Source organism: Odontesthes bonariensis, chromosome 17, assembly GCF_027942865.1.
Source record: "Odontesthes bonariensis isolate fOdoBon6 chromosome 17, fOdoBon6.hap1, whole genome shotgun sequence".
In the NCBI taxonomy this organism is placed as follows: Eukaryota; Metazoa; Chordata; class Actinopteri; order Atheriniformes; family Atherinopsidae; genus Odontesthes; species Odontesthes bonariensis.
Window position 1 is genome coordinate 20,454,609 of NC_134522.1, and position 19,924 is coordinate 20,474,532.

General features: G+C 40.5%; 2 protein-coding genes across 2 annotated transcripts; one reads left to right on the top strand and one right to left on the bottom strand.

The window, feature by feature from the left end:
• The first annotated feature begins 177 nt into the window (after positions 1–177).
• On the top strand, positions 178–13,323 carry LOC142366813 (microtubule-associated protein 1S-like). The gene is made up of 10 exons (XM_075448793.1): positions 178–384; positions 1,830–1,925; positions 2,990–3,081; positions 4,021–4,158; positions 5,406–5,913; positions 6,041–6,127; positions 6,372–8,917; positions 9,337–9,475; positions 9,596–9,813; positions 10,651–13,323. The coding sequence occupies exons 1-10, from the start codon at positions 222–224 to the stop codon at positions 10,804–10,806; spliced, it is 4,143 nt and encodes a 1,380-aa protein (XP_075304908.1). The 5' UTR covers positions 178–221; the 3' UTR covers positions 10,807–13,323.
• On the bottom strand, positions 13,150–18,447 carry LOC142366814 (interferon-induced protein 44-like). Its single transcript, XM_075448794.1, has 8 exons — positions 18,338–18,447; positions 16,575–17,075; positions 16,352–16,403; positions 15,554–15,749; positions 15,166–15,318; positions 14,888–15,059; positions 14,558–14,658; positions 13,150–14,459 (listed from the first exon to the last, which is right to left on the bottom strand). The coding sequence occupies exons 2-8, from the start codon at positions 17,053–17,055 to the stop codon at positions 14,205–14,207; spliced, it is 1,410 nt and encodes a 469-aa protein (XP_075304909.1). The 5' UTR covers positions 17,056–17,075; positions 18,338–18,447; the 3' UTR covers positions 13,150–14,204.
• Positions 18,448–19,924: the final 1,477 nt, after the last annotated feature.

Sequence of the window (19,924 nt, forward strand, 5' to 3'; positions counted from 1 at the left end):
TTGTTGATTTTTGTTCACATTTCTACACAAGAGCACGTCAGTGAGCTCCACTGATAAAAATGCGCGGATACTTTTGCCAATGGTTGGCTATGATTCAGCTTCTTCCTACACATTCACTGATCGGCTGCATTCCTGCACAGCAGCTGTCATCTCTCTGTAATAAAAGGCGCAGTCAGGCTTTTTGTATCCGATGACATCACCCCAGAGTGCGCCTTTCCAACATGGCGTCCAGCCGGGTCTTGGAGAGGGAGGTCCAGGAGGAGCAGAGGCGCGCTGCGACCGCAAACCTACACTTCTACCCCCACAAGTACTCCCTGCTCATAATCGTCGGACGGACTGCTCGCCTCAGACAGACGGAACACATCAGCAGGGACATCGAACGAGGTAGGTGCAGCTCAAACAGCTCCTTAGAGCCGTAGCTGGATGCATTTAGCTTTCTTCTGTTGTATGCTCAGTCACAATAAAAACAAAACAAAAAAATGACTGCGTCTTCAAAATTATCAGCGGGATGATACACTGGCCACATTGCAGTGTTAGTGATTTTATCCACCCTGTAGACCGAGAATGCGTCATCTGGCGATCCTCCACCATCAGCATCCCCTCATCACGCCTCCGGGTGCATTATAATTAAACCCAGTCTGTAACGAGTGGTTTTGTCTTTCGCCTCAGCTTGTCGTTATGTAAGAAAAAGCTTTTGGGAAAATGTAGGGAGGACATTTAGCCAATACGCCGTCACTTGTAAACGATTCCATTAACCTTTGCGAATTTATGCATCTCATACCTGCGCTTTTAGAGATACAGAAGGCATACATGTGCTGTAATGATCCATTACAGCCTGCTTTGCTTGTTTACAGCTATAAGGTCTGACTAAAGTGTATAGTTTATGTAAATCAGGAGAGATAATGGAATTAAAGCAGAAACACACGGAAAGACAGATACTAGAGGAAGAAATAAAGACTTTTAGAAAGACATTTAGCTCTACAAAGCCTATTAACATTTAATCTCTGTCTGATGAAACCCACTGTCCTCCAAAATGCCATCAACATTGCATAAGCTAAGGAAAAAGCAGCCTTTTCAGCTTTTTGACAGTGGATTATGTTTTTATGTAATCCATACAGGGCTGCAACCAAAGACTTCTTTGATTACATATTCCTTTTTTTTAAACTTATTGTTTTAAATTTAATCTTTTTAAATTTTTAAAGTACTTGAACAGTCTAAAATCCAGAGATATCCCATTTAATCCAATTTGCTTTTGTGTGTTAAAGAAAAAAAGATCAGTTTCTCACATTTGAGCTGTTAGAAAGAAGAAATTCCTGGACATGTTAGCTTTAAAAATGACAAAAACACCACTTGATAATCAAACTACTTGCTACTTTTATTTTTTTATGTTGTATTAGTTGTATCATATACTTGTTTGCAAACATGACAAAAGTGTACAGACCTCAAACATTTACTGAATCAGATTTTTTACAGAAAAGATGTTTGATTGCAATACAGGAACCTGTTAAGATATAGGTTGTTATAAAATGATCTTAGTTTAGGTGTTAAGCAGCAAATCATAGATAATCAGAGGTGTTTGCATTGTGTCATGCAGGCGTGCAGGCTAAGATTAGTCATGGTGTGTTTACAACATGTGAAATGTTGTAAAGATGTTTCATTAAAAGAAGCGTAAAAGGGAAAGTTGTTTGATGTATTTACTATTTAAGTGAAATCTAGTTTTTGTGATAGGAGTATTACCTATAATAATTATATATTATACCTTCCACACAATCTGTTTTGGGAAAATTTAAAACATTTATTAGTTGTTACAGTCTTTTTTTCTCCATCAGGTATTCGGTCATGGAGCGTTGACTTAAACTCCTGCAACTTGAACCTCTATCTCAGAGAATTCCTCTCCCATCACACAGCATCTTTTAAGGGTGCAGGTAAGCCACTTCTCTTCAACTGAAGTGTTCCTTCATGCCCAAACTCTCTGACCTCACACAAAGCCCTGGTCGCCATGGTGAGGCGCCAGCTCTGCCGGTTCAGGGTCACAGAGGAAGGAAGGAAGGAAAGTGGAGAAGCAGTTTAGCCATTGTTGAACATGGGTGGGCCCTTAGGACAGAAAACAATAAAAACCTGCAACCTGGGCTGCCCTCTGTATCTCTGTGCTTCAACGTTAAAGCCTCTTAGACATGCGCAGACAGCTGAGCATAGAGAAAATGACTGATGATCAACACAGTTACGAACATACATTTCTTATTCTAAAGAGCACAGAATGGCACCCAGAAAAGGTTGAGGTTGTCTGTTCTCTGTACAGTAACTCCTACAGTGAATGGAGAGTGTATCTGAACCTATGGATTTGTTAGCTCTCTCCTAAAAGTTAGATGAGCAGACCAATACGTAAATATGTGTTTTCAATCAAATATTTGAACGTTTCAACAAAAAATGTTTTATAGGTACTTCTGGAACACTTTGTCTCATGCTAGAATTAAACAAAGGAGATTCTAATTTGTGAGTGAATAGTTTGTAGTTAGTTGTTTTCTCACTTCGACTATGTTTACTGAGCCTACCTAACCCGGTTCAGTGCCTAGATTCTAGACATGTACCAAGAAGCTGTCAAGAAAACTCACAATCATGTTTAAACTTTTATCAAACTCTGTAAATTTTGATCCAAATCCGTCACATTGCATGCCATTGCTTCACAAGATCCAATTGGAACAAAAACATCTGCTCATATTTGGGTGATTATTTTCTAGTCTGTGTCTGTGGCTTTAGACATTTATCCACTTCCCCAACAGATTAAGTAAACCTGGCATGTCATCCTCAGACAGTGCATTTGACTCAGCTTTTTCACCCTTCTTCCTTCCTCTTCTTTAGAGTCTTTCTCGTTTACATTTTATGGCTCCCTGCCTGGATCTGTTGGCTTGTTTCCTTCAACTCTGACTGTCCTCTTTTTGCTCCTCTTCGGCCTTCTGTCTGTACGTCCTTCTCTTTATATTTCTCTCAGCCTCTTCAGGGCAGAGGTGTCTGCGCCACTGTACCAGAGTGTTGGACACTCAGGTGCTGATCAGTCCGTCTCAGGAACAGGCTCATTCAGAGGTGAGGGGAGTATGAGGTGTGAAACAGAGCAGAGGGAACATTATTTTACTTTTTGATCTGTAATATTATTGCAAATAGTGTCATACAAAAAAAAGAAGAAAAAAACTAATCATTTCTGTTTTTAACGCAATATACCTGGGAGCCTTAATTTCACAAGCATCAAAAATAGATTTTCAGCTATTTCCAATGTCCACAGAAATGTGTCCAGATTCTCAGAATCGTTCAATGATATTAGATACTATAGATTCAGTGATATTCAAAATATTCACAGTTTTAGATTAAGAAACAATATTCTCAAACTGTTCCACAATTTGTACAGTAGACGTAGTTTTTTCTTTTTGCAGATTACTGAACCCCGGCCTTATCTTTATTAACGAGAGACTCTGCCTCTTTATGGTGCTCTTTTAATACCCAGTTATGTTAATGATCTGCTAATTGCAACATATCCCTCCGGCTGTGCCACCTTGTTTTTCATTCTTTATTTTCCCCCTTTTTTTTTTTTTTGATTTTTTGCTGCGATCAAAATCAAAGCTAATACCTCTCAGGAAATAGTAAAATGTCTTCCTTTCAACATTTATATGTTGTCTACTTTTATTGTTGGTGAAATTGTAGTTTATGAGATTTGCAAATCATTGTATTCCGTTTTTAATTGACATTTTCCCCAGTTTGTGTTGTACTATTCTATCTAGTCATGTCATCTTTTCCTTATGAAATAGTGAAACATTTCCACAGTTGTTATATATCTTTTTTGTCATACTGACAGTCCAAAACACGAATAATCAGCCTGCAGTCACATAGATTCCGTTTTTCCGTAAAAAAAACCCATTCATGTTCACAAAGTACTCATATGCATTGATCTTGGCTGCTCCTCTGCAGACTTTTGGTAAGTGACCTTACAAAACAACAGTTTTTTTTCGTCCATCTCTGTTCTGCGGTCAGGTGTTTGCTCTGCTGTCCGGGGAATCGGCTCATAAGCTGTTGATCCTGGCTGGCCTGAGTGCCGAGGCGAGCGGAGACCTGCTGTTTCACAGAGGACTGTTTTCACCGCACCAACTCAAACAAATACTAACAGAGCAGGTATGTTTTTATAACCTTGCGTGTTCATGTTGCATCAGCGTGGAAATTCAAAGCATTTATAAAGGCATGCTGATGAAGTTAGGCTTGAACACACAGGTTTAAGCGCAATATTTGCTGACAGAAACTGAAATACACAGACACAGAAAACATAGCTGCAGATCTGGTTCTGTTCTGATATGCTGTACAGACATGAGCAAGAGCACTTGGTGTAGATCAAATGGTACGCACTGTAGTGGAGAAAAAGCACTTTGTAACTTTTTCATTCTTTGAATTCTTATGTGTGTTATATTCTGTGAGGTAAAGGGAGGAATGAAAGGTCACAGATTGCTTATCTCCCTGTAGTTTCCCTCTATATCTCTGCTGGTCCCGCTGTATCTTCTTGTTTTGGCTCCTGTGCTGCCTGTAACTGTGGTAATCGGCCATGAGCAGGGACTGTGTTCAAGACAGTATAAATAACTGTTTCTCTAGCTGTCTTGAGCTCCCCTCCATCCAATGTTGAGCCTTGATAGTGTCAGCTTGCCTCTGTACAAGGCCTTTGAATGAATAAACACACAAAATTCAAGTGTAAGAGTTCCCAGTTTGACTTTGTTCATCATATTCATACATTTATTGGTGATACAGAAATAGTCCTCTGTTTTCAAGCTTGCAGCACTGACATTTCAAATACAAAACTTTATTGTAACAAGACTTCCTGCAAAGTTTGGTGTTCATTTCATTTGGATTTTTTGGAGAATTTCTTCTTCAAATTGCCAGAGCTGCTTGAGTAAGAGTCCAAAACACAAAGACGACCAGTTTAGGATAATATCAAAGAGAGCAAGGCACTGGATGATCTCAACTGTGATGAGATGATAAAAGTTTCTCAGTTTGCATTGACAATTTACATTTTACAATTAAAACAACTTCACAAATTATTTAGGTTCAGCCCATTTTACTACTAAACTCATATATCTTTATGAGTGTGTGCTTAATATGAACATAAATGAGTCTCTAAAATGGTAAAAAAAAAAGAGCCCAGTTGTTTTGCAGTATTTACACTGATCCCATTGATATATGAGTTTACAAAAATTTGACACATGATATAATCCTTAATAGAATATGTATCCCTAAATTTGCTTATCAAGTAATTGTGAGCAATACGCAGCTAATAAATAAAGAAAAAAGAAAACTTGCAAGTATTTTCACTCTATTGTAAAATAGAAGTTTAAAAAAGACTTTGTATGTATGCTGAGGATTGTCTCTTTCTTCAGTTCCTAGATCAGGAGAGCTCTGCATCCTCACATCCCCCCAACAAAGCGAATCTAACCCTCAGCTGCCCCATTATCAGCCAGTGGGAGACTCTCTTGGCAAACCCACCCCTGCAGAGTCCCTTCACTCTCCACATCAATCCCCCAGAGGTGCTGCCTGCCATGGAGTCTCTGGGGGAATTCACATCCCTTATCTCCGGCACCATTTGCCCTGCATCCCCCTTTGACCTCCTACCACCTCCCACTACTGTGGGTTTCCTCAAGCTGTCCCGTCCCTGCTGCTACGTGTTCCCTGCCGGCCGCGGTGACTGTGCCTTCTTTGCTGTTAATGGGTTTACGGTGCTGGTGGACGGTGGCTCAGACTCTCAGGCTTGTTTCTGGAGGCTGGTTCGACACCTCGACCGAATTGATGCAGTTTTGTTGACGCACATCGGGTCAGAGAGCCTCCCTGGTGTCATCTCCTTCCTAGAGAGGAAAGTGGCAGAGAAGGAATTAAGCGCTGATGTCAAAGGTAATAATCAACCTATGTCAAGATAGGATTATGGAAAGTTGTTTCTTTCATATGTTATCTGAATATCCTCATTGTGGGTTTCTTTCTTGATATACATGTGTGAATATGATTTATTTTTTCTGCACAGATGACTCCTCTAAGAGGCTCATTTCTCCAGAACTTGGAGTTGTGTTCTTTAATGCCCCCAGCAGATTACAGGTGGAACAACAGCCTTGTGAGTATTACATTAAAACATGCTGATATACAGTGGAAAAGTAGAAAAGCCATTACTGAACAAATACATCTATGATGACGTGAATTTGGATTGATATTTTTTTTCTTCTCATCATATTTATTCATACTTTTGTAAGGAACAAGTTCAACCACTTTCAAAATTCATCTTTGTTTGTTAACACACAAAGTAAAGTAAGTAAAGTATATTGCCGATTTGTAGTAAGTTATTATTCTTCTCCTGTCAGGTGTGGATGGTGTACTTAAGAGCACACAGCAAGCAGCCATAACCCTGCAACTGTTGAACAAGTTGGACATTAGGCCACAGCCATTGTTTCGTCCGCAAGGAGTCCCGATCAAGCCTCTAACGCTGTTTCAAAAGATGGGAGTGGGGAAGCTTGATTTATACATCCTGAGCCCAGGCAAAAACAGCCAGGAGTACGAGACATTCATGCAAAACTGGCCTGATGGAGTATCATCAGCATCGAAATCCCAAACTCCCCCTCTCACCGCCCTGGCCTCAGTTACTGCCCTGCTTGTGTGGCATCCAGCGTGCCCTCAAGAGAAGGTGGTTAGGGTGCTGTTCCCGGGCTCAACTCCACAGGTGAAGCTGCTGCAGGGACTGGAGAAGCTCAGAGGTTTGGATTTCCTCCAGAAACCCACTGTGACCACTGGAGACCTTGAAAGGCTTGGGGAGGACAGAAAGACAAAGAGGACAGAGAGCTTGGACAGTTGCAGGTCACAGGGGAAAGAGGGAACGGCCAAACATGGGAAAGATCGAGGAGTTAAAGAAGAGGCAAAGGATGCATTGTTAAAGGAAAAAGGAAAGACATTAAATGGAGTGGGTACAAGAGATACTGACAAAACCAAAATCAAAGAGATGGGAATAAAACACAAAGCAGCATTATCAGAGAAGAATACTTCAAAGAAAGGAGTAGGGAAGGATGGCAGAAAAGAGAAGACGGGAAATAAAGAGGAGAATAGTGTTACAAAGAACGATCCGATGAAAAAGGATAGTATTCCCTCTAAACTGAAGAATGGAAGTAAAACAAAGCTCAAAAAGGATGCAAAAAATGACTCAAAAACAGGAGAGAAGAAAACTCGAAAGCCACAAGGGAAGGAAGTAAATGATGGCAAACAGTTACACAGAAACATTGAACTGCCAAATAACAATTCAGCTAAATCCAGCACTGCGGCTGTGTCAAAAATTCCAGATGCAGAGTGCCTCGTTGTTGAGCAGCAGAATCAAAAAGTGGAGACAGTGCCTGAGGAGAACCCATGTGGCACCAGGATGTCTACCCCTGAGGATATGACCGCTGACTTTCTCCGACTCCAGGAGGAGAGAGAAGTGGAGAAGGCACAGGTGGAAACTGCTGATAAAGAAAAACAGAGAAGCAGTGTGTCAGGAAATAAAAGGAGCCCAAAAGACTTGATTGAAGAAACATTCAATGAAACCACTGAAGGATCCGTGGGGGGAGCAGCAGATGGTTCAGGGGCAATAGAAGTAGAAAGTGGTGATGATAGAGTGCAGCATATGCCTGGAACTAGTGAGAAAGGAGGAGCAGACCCCCAGAAAAACCTTCATGAAGACACAGTAAATTCAATAAAACCTGCAAAAGTTTCGGGATTTCCATTTCCCTTGACCAAGGCACCAAAGAACGAGCATGAAGACCTGCAGGACATAACCCCAACTGAGTACACTCTTCTGGATGGGGCTTTGAGAAACACCCCTCCCTCGCAATCCTCTCCAGAGAACCAGGCTCCCAACAGCCCTGACGCAGAGACTGTAGAGCCAGCTGACTCCCCTGACTCACGGCCCAACAGCGCAGGCCACACTCCTTACTGCCTGTCTCCCGATGATGTGTGGTGCAACAGGGCCACTCTCAGCAGGCTGCAGGCCCAGATGAGTAACGTGGATTCAGCTGATGCCGACGAGCCAAATGGGTCATCCAGGCAAAGTGAAGAGCAGTTATGTCAGCCCAAAAGTGCTCCAGAAAACCCCAGAAACCCCAGAGAGAAGCATCTAACTTTCCTCCCACTGGGTACGTTTAAAGATGCACCCTCAGACCCCTCTCCCTCTGTGGCCACCACCACCACCACCACCACTACACACTCAATGCCAGCAGAAGTGAGCTCGCCTCAGTCCACAGAAGTAGATGAATCCCTGTCCATGTCCTTTGAGCAGGGACCAACATCTGTGAGCCAGAGAGATGGAGATGACAGTGTTTATCACTCCCACTCCAACGGAGGCCATTTTGTGGGGATGCCTTTACCAATTAAAAAGCCTCCTAGATCCTCAGGTCAGGGTTCAGAGATGGGGCGGCCCCATGCGCCTAACACGCTTCCTTTTGAGACATCAGCTCATGATGTGGACCTGTGCTTGGTTTCTCCTTGCGAGTTCAAGCATTTCAAACCGCCTGACTCTAGCTCAGGTGCCAGCGAGGATTCCAGAGAAGCTTTCGCTCCACATCATCATGGCAACAACAATAACAACCCCAAAGACATGTCGCCCACTGAATCAAATCCCCCCGCCTGCACAGAGGACTGTCCATCCACCACAGCAGATGGAGTTCTGGACTCAGATGAGGATGAGTCATACAGTGAGCCATCCAACTCCCCGCATGACCTCAACACCAGTTGTGTTCTGCCCCCGGACCCTCTCCCAGCCCCTCTCAGAGACAGTCCGCCCCTGCCTCCACATCCTGATGCCTCTATGCCAGTTCCTCAGTCTGACTCTGATGCTCAAGGGAAGAGAGCAAAACCTACAGGCAAGCGAGGCAAACAGATGCCAGGGGTGAGTTTGTAGTATTAGCATAAAAGAACATTTCTGCAATGACGCTGCGTAGGAGCTCATGCAACCAGTATTTGTTGCTTCATAAATGGTTTTCTATCATGGCTGAAGGTAGATGCACAGGGGAGTCTTTAAGCCAAGGATTGGTTTTGTGAAGATGCTTGTGTTTTTTAATGATAAACCATTAAAAGATAGGTTAAGCATTCTTTCATGATATTGACAAGAAAATACATGTCAGTATGAAATTTACTTTAGCATTATCTTTCATTTGTAAAAGTAATCTTTGTGATTAAACCGGATCCTTTTACTTATTTTATTTTTCCTTATTTTGAGGATGAAAGGTCCCCAATAAATGTCACAAACTCATTTGAATGCACACTAATGGTGGACAATGTTAACAGTGTGACTTTGTCTGCAAACAGGGTCTTGAAGGCCCCCAAAAACCCAGCTCAGGGAAAAGCAGGACGGGGAGCCAAATAGGAGCCACGAAGGGGAACATCTCTACTCGAACACCCTCCTCCAGCACTCGCTCAGCACCAGCAAAATCTTCACCTTCTCCAGGTATGAGATGTGGAATTGGATTTTTCTCAGTCTTTCCACAATTCAAGTGCTGACAAAATGTGTGTCTTGGTATCTGCGGCGTTGGGAAGTAGTTTCTCCTCTCTCCTTTGTCTGCCACAGGCTGTAAGTCTACCTCCGCTGAAGAAGTCAGTGTGTATGTGGACCTGGCCTATATTCCCTCTGGAGCCTCCTCTTCCACTGTCAGTGTGGACTTCTTCAGGTGTGTTCGCTCTTCCTGCTACATCATCAGCGGCAACAGTCCAGAGCGGGAGGAGCTGATGAGGCAAACTCTGGATGCTCTACTGGATGGCAAGATATCCTGGCCCGACACTATGCAGGTAGAAAGACAAAGGTTCATTCAGCGTTTGTGTGTCACAGATCAGCTCTAAAGCGATCTCTGTAGCCTCCTTTTTTCTTTTTTAGAACGCAGCTATGGCCATTAGTCATGAGAGTTTAATATTCACTGATTACTCTTTGACTCATCGTGATCCTCAAATGACAAGATGCTCACAATTTGCTGTCCAGAACAAAACCAATTAACAATTTGACAAAACATTATTTAAAAAAAAAAAAAGGGCTGAAAATTGCAGTGTAATTTTTCAGCTTTACAGGTGGAGAAAAACACATAGTGAAAATGTCAGTTATAAAAAAGTTTTGTCTGCTTTCTTTCACCTGCCATTTCTTCCCCTGGTCGCATGCACCCTGGTTACATGCACAGTTGAGTTGAGCTACGGTTAGTGTTTAATGTGGCCATTTAATTGGACCACCTTCCTTGTCCCAGTAACGTACATGAGTGAAATAAAAAGAGTTATTGACTGAGGTACGTCAGATGGTCGGATGCTGTTGACGGTGTGAGAAAAAGTTCAAGACATTCTGCTGCTTCTCACTGTGGAAGCTCATTGCAGATGTAAGTGTCGCAGAATTCACTGTAAAGGCGTTCTTTAAAGTTACTTGAATGGGGATTTTGTCAAATGACTCTATGGTTATTATATCAGGTTTTTATTACAGTCTTGAAATGCTTTGAGCAACCCAAGTTGACTGATTTAACAATCTATTTTCCATCAATTTCTCATGCTTTGGCTGTCTGACGAAAGAAACAGAGAAATATGTGAATGGGAGCAGCTTTATTATTTTATCAACTATTGACCGAAAAGGGTATTTTCCTGTGTGTCCAGGTGACAGTGATCCCCACCTTTGAGTCGGCGTTGATGCAGGAGTGGTACCAGCAGACTCTGGACAGACAGCGGGAGCTGAGCATCACCGTGCTGGGATCCAACAGCACTGTCGCCATGCAGGATGAGACCTTTCCCGCCTGTAAGATAGAGTTTTGAGGCAGACTGAGAGATGTGCCATGGAGAATGGAGGGTGAAGGAAGAAAATGTATTTGCAAGTGAGAAAGACTGAGAAAAGTGATGGGATGGGGAATTGTCCAGCCCCTTTCTGCATTTACATGACTGAGTGGATGATGATATGGGGTGTTAACCAAACCCCACTCCTGGTAAACCACCTTGTTTGGCTTTCTTTTTTTTTTTATTTTAAAGCTAAAGGCCCTACTTTTTCCTTTCCTAACAAGGAGTTTACAAATCTATTTGGGTGGTATTGCATGTTTTTCTTTTGTTTTTTTTTACCCATGACCCTTTGCAAAACAGGAGCGGGCAACATACTAGCAAGTCAAGCATGTCAGCCAGCAAATATGTAGAGTCACATGAAAGCTGTTGGTCAGATTACTCGAAATAACATAAATGGGGTTTAAAGACTACTACATGTAGACTTGCACTTACAAGTGGTTGTAGTCCGTGCTGTGTAGTGTGGCCAATTTTGCTACATCTAATGCAATTATCCAACCATTCCAGAAGGATTCAGAAAATCAAAATGCTCACGTTTGCATTGTTTTCTTTTTTTTTTTCTAAATTAGTATCATCTGATGAAGACTGAACCTACATTGTATCTTTAATAGAATTCCCTTTCACATTTTGGTGGTCAGGTGTTTGTTGTGAGCACTGTAAGCAGACGTCAGTCGGGCTGTGCTTTGTGCTGTTGCTTTTTTAACAGGTTTTCTGTCACAGTGGCTTCTATGTCAAGGTCTATGCGGCGCAAACAGACTCTGAGAAACACTTTGTGACTGCCCGTCGGCCACCAGCGAATGATGTTTGTTTAATCTGACGGATTGGATTATCGGATTAGATCTAACAGCATTACAGCAATCGTGTTATTAAGACCGGTCCTACAATTGTAATCCTTTAAAAGTGCTCATAGTCATGCAAACTAAGAACCAGCCTGTGAATGCTTTTGTAGAAATAGATAATCACTTGATGTGTTTCTAAAAACAAGCAAATAAACAAAGAAAAAAAAAAGATAAGCTGCGTTTTCAATGGTGGATATGCAGTGATCGTACAGTAAGTTTTAAAATGATTTTTTTGCAGTGTGAAATCAGTTTAGTCGCAGTGGGTGGAAATAGGAGCTTTACAAGCTGTACATAAAGTTACATGAAAAATAAGATTGTATTAATGTGTTGAAGTAATCCTGTCCCTGGAACTGAAAGAACAAAATGGACAACCGTTTGCATAAGACTACATTGCGCAAGGTCATGATTAACCAATCAATTCAGTCATTTATATTTATATCACAGATGTTTATTATTATTCTCCTTGAACAAACTAAGTGATATGGAATCTCTGATCGGGAAAAAAGACAGTGCTCAATTGACACATTTCCAGATAATTTTTGACGTAACTTGGATAGGCAATTTTATTCTCTGGAATAACAGACATTTCCTTGACTTTCTGAATTTAGGTATCTTACAGAACTTACCCAAAATACTTTAATGCAATTTTGAGTTTGTGATTGGGAATATCTAATGCTTTGGATTACATTGTACCCCTTCATTTCAACCCAGTCTGGATATCCATGGGTGGATGTCATATGTTGAGATGTGTAAGAATCTTATCTGTGTTGCTGTTTTTGCCTTCAGGTCACATGAACATGCATGTGGACTTTCCTTAATACCAAAGCACGGAAAATCAACAAAACATCAGCAGTCACATATATCAAGTATCACAAAAAAAATCTGAAAGGTGTTTTGTAACAATATAGATGCATTAAAGGTCCCCCTACTTTTGTAATATTCTTTAGTGGGAAAAGAAAAGAAATTGGATTCATGCAATCATGTTTCTTTTTCTCAAATGATGTTTCAGAAGATATTGAATGCAAATTCATTACAAACCTAATATCTAATTTCTTCCCTTTGCCAGCAAAAGGGGCCAATTTGACTGATTTATTGCGAGTGGAGGGTAATCGTGGGTAACAACTACTTGAAGCCCACAGAAGCCAGTGAATTGTAACTACAGTATATGTGTATGTGTTCTGCATGTATAAAATATGTCCTGTATATTGTTTCATTCATGATATTCATGAAGAGAAAGAGCAAAGCAGGGTGGGAGAATGGAGACAGAAGGAGTGGTCAGTTGACGATTAAGAAGCTTTCACTTTGTAACTGTCTGTAACTACATAGAGAAACAATGTCAAAATGTGTGGGTTGTTGGGCTGGGAGTAATGTATGAATAAAGAATGTTTATCACCATGTAAATTTGTCCACTGAGAGTCGTACAAATGCAAACTTTTCAGGAACAGAGCCCTGTGGATGTTGAACAAAATGATTCATGTTGAGTCCTAAACAAGTTGGCCTGGAGTCATTTATTAGCACTGCATTTTAAATGTTTTCGTTAGAGTTAGAAAGGGTTTGCCTATGCCACTGTCAATTCAGACTTTCAGTGAAAAAGAAAAACTCCAATTTAAAAAGGAACAGATCTGCTGGGGTTTGATGATGGGACACGAGGAAAAGAATAGATAAAATAAAATGAATTATCAATTTAAAAGCAGCAACCTTTGGATTTGTCTTGTTTCAAAAACATATAGAAAAATTGTCCACTGCTGGATCCTGAGTAACCACAATGGCCACTGAGGTTTGGGGTAATACCACATTTTATACACACAGTTTTGAGGTAATATATTATAATATAATAATATAATATATATACTTTCTGGTTTTTGTTTTCTTTTTTCACTAATAATTCCCAGAATGTGCAGGTGGAGTTCATAAAGTTGCTGAACAGGTCGACAACAAAGCTGGAAACTTCACAGGTATCCCAACATGACTCCAGGTACACCATGTGGAAATGAACGGAAGTTTATTAGTAAATTTATTAATAGTTTTGGAAGCATCAGGAAACACAATCACAATATAAACTTGAGTGGGGTTTTAACTACTGTATCATTATCCAATCTACCACATGTTGTCAACTATTTGATTATTGCATTCATTTTTGTTTCCATTTATACTGGGAAAAAAAAAAAAAAAATGATATACCTGAACAGATACCTGTACAGAGCTCGTACAGTTCTAATGAACCTGAAAGTCAATATTTGTTTTGCTCAGCTTCATTCTTCAACACAGCCTGAGCCGTCTCCCTGAAGACTCCTCAGCAAAATGACAAGAAAGTTTTCCCCAGAGAGTTCAAGCTGTAATGAAGAACGAGGATGGTAATACAAAAAAAAAAGACTTTCAAGCTCATTAGACATGCCTTATATACTGTATTTCTACTTCTATTTACACATGCTCCTTGTTAATATAGGCCTATAAAGAAATAAGGGATGGCTCACAACTTTTTAATGGTACTGTGTATCTGATCATTAGACTTGTACACTCTGGAAAGTCCAAATGTACACAATTTCAAACAACCTCAGTTTGACAACGTTCTGATAAAACTGGGCGGATATGATCACTGGATCTGTAGAGCTCCATCTGATCGCTCCCGCCGTCAGTAACTTGGTTCTCAAAAAAGCTGTCTGCATAGTTGAGCATTTGCGTCACGGCTGTAAGGAGCAGTATGTCAACATCCTGTTCCAGGTCCAGCTCCTCACTGTAGTTTTTCACTGGTACCACAAAGGATAAAGGAATGCCCAGAGTTTCACTCAGCTGACGGGCCTGAGAGGTAACAACGAGACAAATGTGCACTAGTTTATTTCCCACTGCCACAAAAGCAAGTTTACTCATAATGTGCTAAAAAGCTATGAAATCTTTACCTTCCCCTGGATGTAAACGCTGTGGTACACATTCTTCAAATCTCCTCCAACCAGTGGACAGGCTTCGTCCACTTTAGTCATCAACACAATCTGAGGGATTCCTATTTGGGACCAAAACAAAAGACTACATGAAGACAAGGATTTCTGATGAAAGTTTTGACACTATACAAACGCAGAACGAGAGATCTATGCTTTAGCCGAAAAAGGGCAAACAGAATTTGTATAGACTGAAGACATCCAATGTTTGCCAAAAAATGTAACACATCGCACATACATGAAATTAAGATTATCAAGAAAAATGTTCTAAAAAAATAACGTTGTACTGCTAACCCATCTGGTTGGCTTTTTTCCTGATGACAGCAAACTTGTCCAGCATCTTTTTGCTGAGAAGAGACACCTTGCAGGTGTCAACCACATAAGCCATGCAGTGAATCTTGTCATTCAGAGTCACATTCTTCTTAAAGCCAGGAGCATCGTCCAGGAGGGGCGCAGCTGTACTAAACTAAAAACACAAACAAAACATGTTATGTGAATCAATCAGTACCCTGCATTTTTAAATAAAACACTTGCATGAAGTTGTACAGAGGAAGGTGTTTTAAAGAGTAGACCTGGTAGCGATCCTTGATGTTACCCTTGAAGATGTTGACTAAGTCATCAGTGTCCAAACCAGCATCAGCGTTTTCCTCCAGCCCCATTGTGTCACAGAAGATCAGAGGCATAGCTTCACCACCTCTTCCTGCCTTGATGGTGTAGGTGCGAAACTACAGGACAGAGTGTTCGGTTAGAACAGAGCTTGGCATTCACATAACCAGCTGTCGAGGAATGTACAAACTGACTGTCTCAGCGAAACATCTTGTTAACTATTCTGGAGGAAGTACAGCTCTCATGTTTTTACAGCTAATCCTCCACCTGAGTCTCCGTATAACAAAAAAACAAAAAAACTTTCCCTTCACTTTCTGAGCGTATGATCACAGAGAATAAAATCTGTGTGGGCACCTGAGTGGTCACGCTTGTTCCTGCTGTGCCAGTGATGGCCTGGGATGTCATGTTGCCGCGAAATGCTGAGTTGACCGAGTTAAAGAAGCTGGACTTGCCCGCCCCAATGGGACCCACCAACAACACTCGGGCTTGATGCACTGTTTTGATTTCAGGTTGATAGTTCTGGATGACTTTCATCAGTTGCTGCTTTTTCCTATAAGGCACAGGAATCATAGAGGTCACATTTACAGGCCTTTCATGTTTTATCCACTCAGGGTAGGATTAATTTGCTCTATAACTACACTCAGTGATGTCACAGTCTGCTAATACAACTATTCTAAATACATACACTTCTAAATGACTAAAACTGGCCATTGGAAATAAACTATTCTGATCTAGTTTTCCTTCAAAATAAGCATAAATGTCAATCTAACATTGATAATACAAGCTTTATGCAAGGTGAAAGTTTTATTCTGCATTAAAGTAAAATTTGGAAACATAATGGTGAAAGCACAATGTATATTTTGTTAATATGATGTGTCGCTAAAGCAAGAACTCAAATACAGAACGCTTCAGGCAGATTTAAAACCAAATATCCAAAATCTATTATTTAGCAAGAAAAATCAGGAAGGTAGCAGGTAAAGGGTAAAAATCAAGTTCAAAACATAAAAGTAAAACCAGGGAACACACATTTGAAACAAAGAATAGGGAAATATTGTTTTCAGGAGACATTTACATACAAAATCTGCAAGATTAATGAAGCTATGAAGCTATAAATGTTTTTCTTTCTTTCTTTCTACATGGATTTCTACATACTCATCTGTCCACTGGATCTTCCTCCAGGGCTTTTCCAGGAAATCGCCCAAGCCTGGATGTGAAAAACAGATGAATCAAATTCCAATTCTGAGTCACTATTTTTAAACTTCAAACCACGACTCCCTCATTCTTAACACTTTAAAAATACAAATTATGAATTGGTTGGGTGTAACAGGTCTTCTGCGAAAGTGTAACAATGAGTTACTCACTTTCTGTCACATACCTTCAATTCGATACACCTCAAACTCAGTCAGCACCAAGTCATTTCCGTGCATGTTGGCATCCTGGAAGTGGAAACCTGTGCCTGGGTTGGACTGCAGCGCAGGCTGGTCATCTTGCAAAAACACCAAGGCACCAAAATTTGGACCGGTGCCTACATCAGTGAAAGCACTCTGTCCAGTAATACCTGCGACCCGGAGTGGTTTATTTCCTCCAGCACTGATGCTATAAAGGAAAGCCTCCTCATCACTTACAGCCTGTCCGCTCTGGGTGTAGTCCTTGGAGGTGTAAGCCCCAAAGACAAACCCAGCAGCGTTGTAGGCAGCAATGATGGTGGGGCCCTGTTTGTCACAGTAGCCATGGAAGGCAGCAGCAGTGAACCCGTGGACGCTGGCTTTGTAGAGCAGGTGGAGCCTAACATGACCAAAGAGAGACATCAGCTTGGTTCGCTGATCTTTAGATAGGCCGGATGTGACCACTGGCATGATGGAAGGTCAAAAGTCACCTAAAGATACAGATGTTATTAGACTTTTATGACACAAAAAAATGTATGCTGTCATATGACATGTGCTATATAAGACGAATAATCCTAATTCCAAAGAACTGGGTAGTCTATAATGGGAATGAAAATGGAATGCAATGACTAGCAGACTGTAAATTCAATTGAAAACAATTCAAAGATAACGCATCAAACTCTAAAACTGTAAGGCTTATCGCTTCTTATAAATACACACAGAATATGAGTGTGGGTTCCATGAGTTGTCCACATTTTCTCCAGCATTTATCTTAACTTGTTTGATTCCTTTTGGCTGATACTTGTGGGGTTCTAAAGTATCTCGTTTTCACTTTCCACTTAAACTCTCCAGATATTGGAGCTGGTTACTGAATGTAGTCCTGAATGAGGAATTTCTGGGCTCTATGTGTAAAGCATCTCAGTGGGCCCCCATGCTGACTTGATCAACAGCTGTAACACATATTTTTCCCATGGTAGAAGAGGAAGATAATAAATATGATCTTAGTTCAATCTCTATATTGACAAAAGCACAATAAATAAGCATAATAAAAGTCAAATGGCCAGACTTCACTCGTATAATAATCAGACTCTGCCTTATTCATCAATAATTATGACCTTAAAGTTGGAATATTCTCCTCCTCTGTTTCCTTTGATTCATTTCAAAAAGAGGGTAGATCATTTGTTATTAACATTACACTTTTGGGGTTCTGGTGCATTCAGTTTTTAGATAGCGTGACGACAGTGGCATCTTCACAATCCCGAATAGAATGACATAGAATCCGTTGATTCTAAACCAGTCATGATTTATCACTGGGAAAGGACTAAAATATCGATATAAAGATGAACAGTTTTTACCGCGAGGTCACATTTTTTATAATTGTGGGCAATAATATTTGTTTAGGTTTTGGATATTTAGACGAAGGTCATGAAAGTCTTTACTTTCATTTTTACCTTAAAGAAAAAAAGAAAAGTGTCCAAGAGCATTTCTTTGTCTTTTTTTAAATCTTTCTCAAACGTTTTGTATTGAACTGCTCAAGAGGATATATACATTACGGCAAAAACTAGGCTACAAATATACTTGGCCGTTTCAAGATCTTCTTCAAAGATTTCTTTGAAGAAGAGATTTTACGCCTGCAGAAAGTGAAAGTAATGCTTCATTGTACGTCTGAATGCGCCATCAACAAAGTCTTGATTGATCAATAGATTCAAGTTGAACACAAACAGTGGGTGCAGGTGACTGTCTCCCAACTTACCTGCAGGAAAGAAAGTTTTGCTCTGAAATTCAGCGGGCCGCTGTGGATCACTTGGTTTCGTGATCACGAGTTCCAACGATGTGAACTTGCTTTCACTTTTTGCAAGACTCGCCTACAAGAGACGCGTCACGCATGAGTGTTGCTCTGTGGCACTTCTCGCTTCTTTGGGATTATTAAATAGCACTAAATTTCTTCTTATAAAGTGACACACTTTTGCATCATGAACGCTATCACACACTATTTGTTTTATTCTAGCACCCATTTCTATAAATCTTTGGTGCTTCGATGTGTTGCTGTGGAAGTAATAGGTCAAGGTCATAATGTGTGTTCCTTTGAAAAAAAAGATTTGAAACTGAGTCCGTTTTTGGTCTTGAACTTATGTTTACCTTAAACATATTTCATATTTGAAATGTTCTTCTTTCGGTTCACATTTGACATTTTCAGATTCTGATCTTTCTTTTCAAGTTCAAAACTTTTTTTTTTCAGTTTCAGATTTATTCATTCTTTTACTTTCTTATCTTTTTTGGGGCCGGGCATCAGATGACAGGGGTGTGGAATCATGAGTGACCATAACAGTGGCAGCTGAGGGGACTCTCTCCATCAGGTTGGAACTGCACAGTTATTAGACATGTCCTAAACAATACAATTATGTGAAAATAACATACAACACTGAAAAAGTTACGTCATTTAAACAATTTCGACCCGTACTACACAACTCACAGTGTAGAGAGATAAAATATCTATAAAATATCTATTATATTTTATATAATATAATATTTGAGCAGTAGGCTCAGCCACGCTTCAGGTGTGTAGCCTACATTTCCCACACCCACGAAGCAACGCCTGCAGCATTTCAAGATAACATCTTCCCTGGGCGCGTCTGCTGGCGCCAGCTCTGTTTTCAATTATAATACAGTCATGAAAACTGCACCTTCCTTCCAGAACACCATCATTTTATAGATGTAAGGAAGACCTAATAGCTCTCTGGAATTTCAATCTACCATCACCAAACCACTTGTAATCTCTTCCTAGGCTCAGTGTAGACATTTGACAGTCTTCAGCTTTCCAGAATTTCTTTCTGTAATGTCCAAAGCAAGTAGGAGCATCATTTATGATTGTCATTTGCATGTATTTTTAAGTAACTCTCATATTTCATCCTATCAACACAAAACCACTTCTAATCTCTTTCAGGGATCAGCGCAGAACTTTCATTGTCTTCATTTTTCCTGAAATTCAATTATTCAATTGTTATTACACAACATACGCAAATAATAATCAGAAATGATGCTTCTGTTTGCTTGGGACCCTTCGAAAAGAAAGACCTGGATACATTTTCGGAATTTTCTGCTCCTAAATGCAGACAAAACTGAATCTTCTTGGGGTGCCCACACCCCCCTAGGATGCCCACTGCAGTGATCGCTGGTTTGAATCCCTAACATGGGGATCTTTCTTGCATGTCATTCCCTAGTCTTTCTGCCCCCTTTTCCTGCCCCCCCCAAAAAACAGCTTTCTAGGACTGCCTTTTTTCACCTTCGTAATTTTGCCAAAATTAGAAACATCCTGAATCAGAGTGATGCAGAAAAACTG

Bases quoted from the DNA above. Each gene is read 5' to 3' on its own strand.
- LOC142366813 (XM_075448793.1), top strand. From the start codon at position 222: ATGGCGTCCAGCCGGGTCTTGGAGAGGGAGGTCCAGGAGGAGCAGAGG. The intron at 8,918-9,336 runs GTGAGTTTGTAG...GTCTGCAAACAG, and splicing joins GAGGCAAACAGATGCCAGGG to GGTCTTGAAGGCCCCCAAAA. The intron at 9,814-10,650 runs GTAGAAAGACAA...CTGTGTGTCCAG, and splicing joins CCTGGCCCGACACTATGCAG to GTGACAGTGATCCCCACCTT.
- LOC142366814 (XM_075448794.1), bottom strand. From the start codon at position 17,055: ATGCCAGTGGTCACATCCGGCCTATCTAAAGATCAGCGAACCAAGCTG. The intron at 15,319-15,553 runs GTGCCCACACAG...TCTGTCCTGTAG, and splicing joins GAACAAGCGTGACCACTCAG to TTTCGCACCTACACCATCAA. The intron at 15,060-15,165 runs GTCTACTCTTTA...TTGTGTTTTTAG, and splicing joins ACATCAAGGATCGCTACCAG to TTTAGTACAGCTGCGCCCCT.